The sequence below is a fragment of the Silurus aristotelis genome (genome assembly GCF_946808225.1).
Source record: "Silurus aristotelis genome assembly, chromosome: 20".
In the NCBI taxonomy this organism is placed as follows: domain Eukaryota; kingdom Metazoa; phylum Chordata; class Actinopteri; order Siluriformes; family Siluridae; genus Silurus; species Silurus aristotelis.
This window is the reverse complement of record NC_139593.1, coordinates 676,090-688,439: the sequence shown is the minus strand read 5'-3', so window position 1 is coordinate 688,439 and position 12,350 is coordinate 676,090. Positions and strand designations below refer to the sequence as shown.

At 45.4% G+C, this 12,350-nt stretch overlaps 1 protein-coding gene across 2 annotated transcripts in view; it reads left to right on the top strand.

Moving 5' to 3' along the window:
* The first annotated feature begins 2,626 nt into the window (after positions 1 to 2,626).
* cdc37 (cell division cycle 37 homolog) overlaps positions 2,627 to 12,350 on the top strand; it is a 49,358-nt gene continuing 39,634 nt past the window's right edge. Inside the window, exons 1-3 of one of the 2 annotated variants that reach the window (XM_083521723.1) lie at positions 2,627 to 2,803; positions 4,013 to 4,409; positions 9,081 to 9,362. In XM_083521723.1, the coding sequence (XP_083377849.1) occupies positions 4,302 to 4,409; positions 9,081 to 9,362 (390 nt within the window). In that variant the 5' untranslated portion in view covers positions 2,627 to 2,803; positions 4,013 to 4,301. Of the gene's footprint in view, positions 3,092 to 4,012; positions 4,410 to 9,080; positions 9,363 to 12,350 lie in introns of both variants that reach the window. The other variant, XM_083521722.1, reaches the window with a different exon arrangement.

The following is a 12,350-nucleotide window of genomic DNA, read 5'->3' as shown; positions in this document are numbered from 1 at the left end:
CTACTGTGAAGCATGGGGGTGGTAGCATCATGCTTTGGGGGTGTTTTTCTGCACATGGGACAGGGCGACTGCACTGTATTAAAGAGAGGATGACCGGGGCCATGTATTGCGAGATTTTGGGGAAAAACCTCCTACCCTCAGTTAGAGCATTGAAGATGGGTCGAGGCTGGGTCTTCCAACATGACAATAAACCGAAGCACACAGCCAGGATAACCAAGGAGTGGCTCTGTAAGAAGCATATCAAGGTTCTGGCGTGGCCTAGCCAGTCTCCAGACCTAAACCCAATAGAGAATCTTTGGAGGGAGCTCAAACTCCGTGTTTCTCAGCGACAGGCCAGAAACCTGACTGATCTAGAGAAGATCTGTGTGGAGGAGTGGGCCAAAATCCCTCCTGCAGTGTGTGCAAACCTGGTGAAAAACTACAGGAAACGTTTGACCTCTGTAATTGCAAACAAAGGCTCCTGTACCAAATATTAACATTGACTTTCTCAGGTGTTTAAATACTTATTTGCAGCTGTATCATACAAATAAATAGTTTAAAAATCATATATTGTGATTTCTGGATATATTTTTTTTTTAGATTATGTCTCTCACAGTGGACATGCACCTACGATGACAATTTCAGACCCCTCCATGATTTCTAAGTGGGAGAACTTGCAAAATAGCAGCGTGTTCAAATACTTATTTTCCTCACTGTATCTATCTATCTATCTATCTATCTATCTATCTATCTATCTATCTATCTATCTATCTATCTATCTATCTATCTATCTATCTATCTATCTATCTATCTATCTATCTATCTATCTATCTATCTATCTAGGGTTAGGGTCAGGGTTAGGGTTAGCTAGCTGGAACCAAATTCCTTGTGTGTGTCAGCACACTTGGCCAATAAACCTGATCCTGAATCTGAGATCAGGATTCTGAGAGGAGTGAAGAACCTCAGGGTTTTGTAAAATGAACAGCACACATGTGCTTCTGCTAATTTTTCGTATGTTGATCTGAGCACTAGACAGAAGTGTCAGGAGTGATGGAGTATGGAGGTTTGTGACAGATGCAGTTGCAGTAAAATGTAAATCCAAACTGTAATCCAAAATCAAAAACAGACCAGAGAAACAACACATGATAAAGAAAACCCAGAGGAGTGCAGCACTGAAGGTAAGACAGTGTCACAGGAACACCAGGAGTCACAGTGAGCGTACACTTCACGAGGGAACAAAGAACCCTCAGGGGAATCAATACACAAACGAATCAGAAGTGAACGGAAGCAGGAGTGTGCGATACTGACATGAGAGAAACAACCAGTAACAGGTCAGGGGTGGAGACAAACACAGTTCTCCTGCTTTGTAAACACAACAATGAAAAGGCGGAAGTCAGAAGTATCTTCATGAGTCCTGGAATGCAGAGCTCAGTGTGAGACGAGTAGACCTGACACTGAGCTTTAATACAGAGGAAGGAAAAGTGTGTTGTCTCTGGGAGAAGTTTCCTGTGCAAAATCTCTATTTAAAATATATCCTACACTACAGTGGTGAAGGAAAAACTCCCTGAGATGCAGAAGGAAGAAACTTTGAGAGGAACCAGACTCAATAGTGAACCTCATCCTCATCTGGGTTCCACTGAATGTCCATTTATTATAATATAAATAAGTAGAGATGTGCAGAGTCTGTAATTATTGCTACACAATCTGAAGAATATATTAATCATCTGATATACTGTTAATGGCCTCATGCACATCAGGTTTGGGTTTTTTTTGTTATCTTCCTGAACATTGCATTGTTGTGAAGAAACATCAGAGCTGCGTCGCTGTGCCCAGGGGACTGGATTACACAAAGCAGGAACGAATCAGTGCTTCTGAGGAGGCTTTACCTTTGAGTTTGAATTTGCAGTAGATTATTGTATTTACAACAACATCCAAAAATACCAAACCCACAAACAAAATCTTGAGTTTGGGTACAAGTCACTAAACTGTGTGAAGAATGAGAAGATAAAGATCTCCGATTCAGACTGGAGTGTGGATGTAACATGATCTTTCTGATTGAAACACTTCCTGCTGTGAGAGAATGGATGAGAAATCCTTGTTGTTTTGTTGTACCAGGCAGCTGATCATGACTTTGTATGTGAGATTTTTATGAGATGTAAATAATGTATAGGTGAAGGTTTGTGTACACCAGAGCATAAGGTGTGTGCTTTTTGAACATTCCATTCCACAGGGACCTGCTGTTATAATGAGCTCCACTCCACACACTCCACACACAAAAGAGTTGGAGATCTATAGCAGGAGATCTTCCACTCCACCCAATGGACTTCATGGATCTGGTTTTGTGCACAGGGGCATTGTCATGCTGGAACAGGTGTGGGTCTCCTATTTCAAATCAAGAGAAAATTTCATGCTCCTGCATCCAAAAATGTCCTACACAACTGCATGTCTCCAAATTTGTGGAAGAACAACATGTGACTGGAAGAGTCAGGTGTCCCAGTACTTCTGGTCTATTTCCCACTGCATTCAGAAATGTTGTTTCCTGAACTCTGAAGTTCATTCTGTCAGCAGAAACATGTGTACAGGTCTATCATTGGAGTGTGCAATGTTCTGTGCTAGGAGACCTCTGCTGCCATCTAGAGTACAAGATGTGTAAGAGCGGGAGGCAGAAACAATATGACAGACGTGTGGAAGTCACCTTTATTTATTAATGTGTTACTCAAACATGTGCTGGACAACCTGAAGAGACTGGAGCATAGCCCAGATGTTTTCTTCTTTCTAACCTTCATCTGTCCAGCATGGGAGAGTTAGAGCTCCTGATACTGAGGTGGCTGCTTGACTGAGAGGAGCAGAACTTCAACATTCTGCTCCTGTAGATCCTCTGCCTTAAGGGTTTTATTTGTTCTGTGCCTTCTGGGATCTTCTTTTCTGCTCACCATTGATGTAAAGAGTGATTATTTGACTTAAGCTTCTCTTTGTGGATAACAGAAGATGTCAGAAATATTTAAAGCAGCTCAACAATGATGCCATGGATAAAGATTTCTCCTCATTTTGATGCGTGATCTGAACCTTAACATGAGCTTGTGTCCTGTATCTGCCACCTGATTGGCTAATTGTAGGTGTACATGTGTTCCTAATAAAGTAGACACATACATAGCAGCAGAGGCACAGCACTGATGAGGATTAATGCTAATGTAACATAACATACAACATATATAAAACAAATATTAATATTATTATCATTATTATTATTATTATTATTGTTGTTGATGATGATATTGTGATTTGTGGTGAGAGTAGGGAGCAGGTTGAGAAGAGCCTGGAGAGGTGGAGGTACACGCTGGAGAGAAGGGGAATGAAAGTCAGTAGGAGTAAGACAGAGTACATGTGTATGAATGAGAGGGTGGGCAGTGGAGTGATGCGGTTGCAGGGAGAAGAAGTGGAGAAGGTGGAGGAGTTCAGGTACCTGGGGTCAACAGTGCAAAGTAATGGAGAGTGTGTTAGAGAAGTGAAGAAAAGAGTGCAGGCAGGGTGGAGTGGGTGGAGAAGAGTGATAGCAGGAGTGATTTGTGATAGAAGAGTATCTGTGAGAGTAAAAGGGAAAGTTTATAGGACTGTGGTGACACCTGAGATGTTGTATGGTTTAGAGACAGTGGTGTTGAGTAAAAGACAGATTTTGGATGGACAGGATTCAAAATGAGTTTATTAGAGGGACAGAGCAGGTAGGACGTTTTGGAGACAAGGTGTTAGAGGAGATGGTTTGGTGATGTGCAGAGGATCAGTAGAATGCTGAGGAAGGATAAGGTAGAGGTTTCTGGATGTGGTGAAGGACGACATGCAGGTGGTTGGTTGGAAAGACAGATGTAGAGGACAGAGAGAGATGAAGGGTGGAGACACCTAACGGGAGCAGAAGGATGTTATTATTATTGTGTGTGCTTGTGTTGATTTATTTATTAATACACTATTTATTATATTTAGGTGTTTACTGGTTAATATATGTGTGTGTGTGTGTGTGTGTGTGTGTGTGTGAAACCAGAAACCAGTCGCGCAGCACTTCCACATGCAGTAAGAACCGTTCACTGGTAGGCGCTTACATATGACTTCATCAACCAGGGCACGCCGGCGCACGGTTATTACGTCACCGTCAAACGGAAGCGCTGGAGTTTTCCAGAAAGGGTTCTGAAAGAAGATCAGGGAGAGGTTTCCTTCATCTCGCGGATTAATCCCGGTGTGGAGATTAACGGTGAAGTGTCGTTGAGGTGTGAGACTGTTGATCAGACCCCTGAGTGGACTTCATCTCCTTCTGGACCTTCGGGAACACAATCATGACCACCATCGACTACAGCGTGTGGGACCACATCGAAGTGTCTGACGATGAGGACGATACACACCCCAATATCGATACCCCCAGCCTGTTCAGGTGGAGACACCAGGTAACACACACACACACACACACACACACACACACACACACACACACACACACACACCCCCCAATATCGATACCCCCAGCCTGTTCAGGTGGAGACACCAGGTAACACACACACACACACACACACACACACACACACACACACCCCCAATATCGATACCCCCAGCCTGTTCAGGTGGAGACACCAGGTAACACACACACACACACACACACACACACACACACACACACACACACACACACCAATATCGATACCCCCAGCCTGTTCAGGTGGAGACACCAGGTAACACACACACACACACACACACACACACACACACACACACACACACACACACACACCCCAATATCGATACCCCCAGCCTGTTCAGGTGGAGACACCAGGTAACACACACACACACACACACACACACACACACACACACACACACACACACACACACCCCCCCAATATCGATACCCCCAGCCTGTTCAGGTGGAGACACCAGGTAACACACACACACACACACACACACACACCAATATCGATACCCCCAGCCTGTTCAGGTGGAGACACCAGGTAACACACACACACACACACACACACACACACCCCAATATCGATACCCCCAGCCTGTTCAGGTGGAGACACCAGGTAACACACACACACACACACACACACACACACACACACACACACACACCCCAATATTGATACCCCCAGCCTGTTCAGGTGGAGACACCAGGTAACACACACACACACACACACACACCCCCACACACACCCCAATATCGATACCCCCAGCCTGTTCAGGTGGAGACACCAGGTAACACACACACACACACACACACACACACACACACACACACACCCCCCAATATTGATACCCCCAGCCTGTTCAGGTGGAGATACCAGGTAACACACACACACACACACACACACACACACACACACACACACCCCAATATTGATACCCCCAGCCTGTTCAGGTGGAGACACCAGGTAACACACACACACACACACACACACACACACACACACACACACACACACCCCAATATTGATACCCCCAGCCTGTTCAGGTGGAGACACCAGGTAACACACACACTAGGGCTATATGGCCTTAAAAAAAAATCCCAGATTTTTTCACAAAAAATCTGATTTGTGATTTAAATCGTTGCTTTTTTAAGCAGGGATTTAAAACCCTGCTTAAAATCAATCTGCATATGACAAAGAAAATGTTCAAAAAAGTTGTAACTTTATTAAATAGAGTTTATTTACCCTTCTGGGATTATAACCCACTTTGTGTTAAAGTGCAATCAGAAACAACAAGCCACAAATACAAGATGCAGCCCCTGCCATTGTAAATTGTAAAAATAGAACGTAACATAACATAAAATGAGCAAAACTACAAAGAAACATGTTTTGAGTGTTTAAATGTGGAACATGATTAAAAATGCACCTGAGGTTTGGAGTGGATTTGCCTTTACTTTTCTCCAAAACTCCACAGTAACATGAGATTGAATTGAACAGAGTAATAGACAGAGACACTGTAAATAAGAAGTATTTGAAAGATGAGCAAACCTATAAAGACATTCTTTTTATAAGTGTTTGAATGTGGAACATGGTTAAAAATGCAGTGATGCTTGGAGTGATTTTCTCTTTACTTTTCTTAAAAACTCCACAGTAAAATGAGTTGAAATGTGAAATAAGAATATAACAGACAGGGAGACTCTCTAAATAAGAATATTTGAAAGATTGAGTTAACCTCAAAAAAATGTTTTATGAGTGTTTGATTGTGGTGATTAAATGCTCTGATTTTTCTGTTTCTTAACGGAAACGCCGTTCTGAAACGTCTTTACAGGTATTTTGACCGCTCCCAGCACCCGTACCGTAAGTGTACGATTAGACGCTGCCTCTGTCTTGTTCATGTCGTAGGGTCCTACATCTCTCCATTCGACAGCATGCCTCTGTTTGAGGTACTGCAGTAAATCGGTGGTACTGCTACCTTTGCTTGCTCGCTGCCATGTTGTTTGTGTATCTCTATGGCAAACGCGCGGGGGGAGGGGCTGAGATCGTTCGAAACTATGGAAGCCCAGAGGGGCGTGTCGGCGGACATTAAAGAAAAACCCAATTTTAAAACATGTCGATATTAAAACATATCGATGTGAACTACACATTCGAGTTAATCGATACAATCGATTTATCGCCCAGCCCTAACACACACACACACACACACACACACACACACACACACACACACACACACACACACACACCAACATCGATACCCCCAGCCTGTTCAGGTGGAGACACCAGGTCACACACACACACACACACACACACACACACACACCCCAATATCGATACCCCCAGCCTGTCCATGGGGAAAAACCAGGTAACACACACACACACACACACACACACACACACACACACACACACACACAGCCTACACACTGTTCCCCAATATTGATACCCCTAGCCTGTTCAGGTGGAGACACCAGGTAACACACACACACACACACACACAGCCTACACACTGTTCCCCAATATCGATACTCCCAGCCTGTTCAGGTGGAGACACCAGGTAACACACACACACACACACACACACACACACACACACACACACACACACACACACACACACACACACACACACACACAATATCGATACCCCCAGCCTGTTCAGGCGGAGAAACCAGGTAACACACACACACAAACACACACACACCCCAATATTGATACCCCCAGCCTGTTCAGGTGGAGACACCAGGTAACACACACACACACACACACACACACGCACACACACACACACACCAATATCGATACCCCCAGCCTGTTCAGGTGGAGACACCAGGTAACACACACACACACACACACACACACCAATATTGATACCCCCAGCTTGTTCAGGTGGAGACACCAGGTAACACACACACACACACACACACACACACACACACACACAGCCTACACACTGTTCCCCAATATCGATACTCCCAGCCTGTTCAGGTGGAGACACCAGGTAACACACACACACACACACACACACACACACACACACACACCAATATCGATACCCCCAGCCTGTTCAGGCGGAGAAACCAGGTAACACACACACACAAACACACACACACCCCAATATTGATACCCCCAGCCTGTTCAGGTGGAGACACCAGGTAACACACACACACACACACACACACACACACGCACACACACACACACACCAATATCGATACCCCCAGCCTGTTCAGGTGGAGACACCAGGTAACACACACACACACACACCAATATTGATACCCCCAGCTTGTTCAGGTGGAGACACCAGGTAACACACACACACACACACACACACGCGCGTGTGTGAGAGTGAGTGAGTTTTTTTCTGTGTGTGTTTGTGAGTGTGTGTGAGTCTGTGTGTTTGTGTTTGTGAGTGTGTGTGTGTTGTCTCCTCTGTAGCATCTCCTCCATAACATTACAGTGAACTCTGATTCCCAAACCCTGAAGCTCCTGTACACAAAGCGAGCTCCATGAACACTTAGTTGTTGGTCTGAAGCTTGGACTGGATCTTGAGTGTCCTGCACAGAACCCTGACCTCCTCAAACCCACAGTACACCTTCGGAATGAACTAGAACTGGAGACTCCTTACCTTCTTCCACATCAGTGTTGAATCTTAGAAGTGCTGTTGTAGCTGAATGAAGACTTGTTTCCTACAGCCCTGCTCTAACACCCAGTGGAGACGAGCGCCTGCTCCCAGACCAACTCCTGCTCCCACCCCGCTCCCAGTCACGCTCCCACATCCAGTCCCACTGCTGCTCCCACCCCCGCTCGCAGACCAACTCCTGCTCCCACCCCGCTCCCAGTCACGCACCCACATCCAGTCACACTGCTGCTCCCACCCCCGCTCCAAGACCAACTCCTGCTCCCACCCCGCTCCCAGTCACGCTCCCACATCCAGTCCCACTGCTGCTCCCACCCCCGCTCCCAGACCAACTCCTGCTCCCACCCTGCTCCCAGTCACGCTCCCACATCCAGTCCCACTGCTGCTCCTATGCCCGCTTCTAGTCCCACTGCTGCTCCTATCCTGCTCCCACCCCCGTTCCCAGTCCCACTCCTGCTCCAACCCCCGCTCCCAGTCCCGCTCCTGCTCCCAGTCCTGCTCCCAGTCCCACTCTTGATCCCACCCCTGCTTCTATTCCTGCTCCCAGTCCCACTCTCAGTCCCACGGCCAGTCCCACACCCGCTCCCACTCCCGCTCCCACATGCGCTCCCAGTTCCACTCCAGCTCCCGCTCCCACATGCGCTCCCAGTTTCACTCCAGCTCCCACTCCCGCTCCCACATGCGCTCCCAGTTCCACTCCAGCTCCCAGTCCCGCTTCCAGTTCCACTCCTGCTCCCACCCCTGCTCCCTGTCTCACTCCTGCTCCCACCCCTGCTCTCAGTTTCACTCCTGCTCCCACCCCTGCTCTCAGTTTCACTCCTGCTCCCATCCCCGCTTTCAGTACCAGTCCCACTCCTACTCCCACTCCCAGTACCACTCCCAGTACCACTACCACTCCTGCTCTAGAGCTGTGCTGAAATTACAGCAGTGGGTCACCACCAAGAGTGTGTTCTACTGGATACACACAACATCATCATCATCATCTCTCTCTTTCTCTCTCTCTCTCTCTCTCTCTTTAGGCTCGAGTGGAGCGAATGGAGGCGTTTGAGAAGAAAGGGGCGGATCTAGAGAAGAACCTGTTGGAGGCAAAGAAGAAGCTGTCTGAAGCCCAGCGCAGGGTGCAGGAGCTGGAGAAGGCAGGTACAGACGAGGCCAAAAAGGAGCTGGAGGAGGCCAAGAACCGGGAGAAGCAGCTACGTAAGGAGGAGAGGGGCTGTGAGAAGAAGGTGGAGGAGCACCGCAGAGAGGAGAAGAAGATGCCATGGAACATAGATACCCTCAGCAAGGAAGGATTCAGCAAGGTGAGATACACCCTACGATCTACATACTGTACCCTACATCCTACACACTCTGTTTTACTTCCTACGTTCTACACACTATATCCTACACACTATACCCTACACACTATACCCTACAGCCTACACACTGTTCTACATCCTACACCCTACAGCCTACACACTGTTCTACATCCTACACCCTACACACTATATCCTACACCCTACACACTATATCCTACACCCTACACACTACACACTGTTCTACATCCTACACACTATATCCTACATCCTACATCCTACACCCTACACACTATATACTACACCCTACAGCCTACCCACTGTTCTACGTCCTACACACTATATCCTACACACTACATCCTACACCCTACACACTATATCCTACATAGTACAGCCTACACACTATATCCTACACCCTACAGCCTACACACTGTTCTACATCCTACAGCCTACACACTGTTCTACATCCTACACACTATATCCTACACACTACATCCTACAGCCTACACACTGTTCTACATCCTACAGCTTACACACTGTTCTACATCCTACAGCCTACACACTGTTCTACATCCTACACACTATATCCTACACACTACATCCTACAGCCTACACACTGTTCTACATCCTACAGCCTACACACTGTTCTACATCCTACAGCCTACACACTGTTCTACATCCTACACACTATATCCTACACACTACATCCTACAGCCTACACACTGTTCTACATCCTACAGCCTACACACTGTTCTACATCCTACGTCCTACACACTATATTTTACACACTATATCCTACACCCTACACACTACATTCTACACTCTACACCCTACACACTCCACCACACTATACACCCTTTACCCTACACACTTCACCCTACACACTTCACCATGCACACTACCCTATACACTGTTCACACTACACCATACACACACCACTATACAATGTACACACTATACACTGTACACCATACACACACTATACAATGTACACACTACACTATACACTGTACACACGCAGTAATAGCGGAAAAATGCAGTGCCAGGCTATTCTCACAATACCGCTATGCTCCTAAAGGAAGCGCAACATATTTCACCCGTTACACCGTGTGTAACGTGTCTTTCGTTAAAGCCTGGGTAAAGTTCATTAGTTTCAGTGTAGACATACACACTACACTATACACTATACACACTTCACCATACACACTACACTATACACTGTACACACTTCACCATACACACTTCACCATACACACTTCACCATATACTGTACACACTTCACCATACACACTACACTATACACTGTACACACTTCACCATACACACTACACTATACACACTACACTACACCATACACACTACACTATACACTGTACACACTTCACCATACACACTACACTATACACACTACACTATACACTGTACACACTTTACCATACACACTACTCTATACACTGTACACACTTCACCATACACACTACACTATACACTGTACACACTTCACCATACACACTACACTATACACTGTACACACTACACTATACACTGTACACACTGCACCATACACACTACACTATACACTGTACACACTTCACCATACACACTACACTATACACACTACACTATTCACTGTACACACTTTACCATACACACTACACTATATACTGTACACACTTCACCATACACACTACACTATACACTGTACACACTTCACCATACACACTACACTATACACACTACACTACACTATACACACTACACTATATACTGTACACACTTCACCATACACACTACACTATACACTGTACACACTTCACCATACACACTACACTATACACACTACACTACACTATACACACTACACTATATACTGTACACACTTCACCATACACACTACACTATACACTGTACACACTTCACCATACACACTACACTATACACACTACACTACACCATACACACTACACTATACACTGTACACACTTCACCATACACACTACACTATACACACTACACTATATACTGTACACACTTCACCATACACACTACACTATACACTGTACACACTTCACCATACACACTACACTATACACTGTACACACTTTACCATACACACTACTCTATACACTGTACACACTTTACCATACACACTACTCTATACACTGTACACACTTCACCATACACACTACACTATACACTGTACACACTTCACCATACACACTACACTATACACACTACACTACACCATACACACTACACCATACACTGTACACACTTCACCATACACACTACACTATACACACTAAACTATACACTGTACACACTTTACCATATACACTACTCTATACACTGTACACACTTTACCATACACACTACTCTATACACTGTACACACTTCACCATACACACTACACTATACACACTTCACCATACACACTACACTATACACTGTACACACTTTACCATATACACTACTCTATACACTGTACACACTTTACCATACACACTACTCTATACACTGTACACACTTCACCATACACACTACACTATACACACTTCACCATACACACTACACTATACACTGTACACACTTTACCATACACACTACTCTATACACTGTACACACTTTACCATACACACTACTCTATACACTGTACACACTACACTATACACACTTCACCATACACACTACACTATACACTGTACACACTTTACCATACACACTACACCAGTGATTTTTAACCAGTGTGCCGCGGCACACTAGTGTGCCGTGAGAGATCGTCATGTGTGCCGCGGGAAATAATCTAATATCATCTAATTAACCATTGTCGGGTGTCTGTGCTGTAATAAAGTGTGCTGTCGGTGGCAGCAGAGAGCGATAAATGCCTGTAAAGACAATAGAGTTAGTGCTGCACGACACGTGACAGTTTGGGATCTCAGCAAGACGAGCAAGTGACAGTGATGGAGACGTTTTTGAGAAGGGAAAATGCAAATG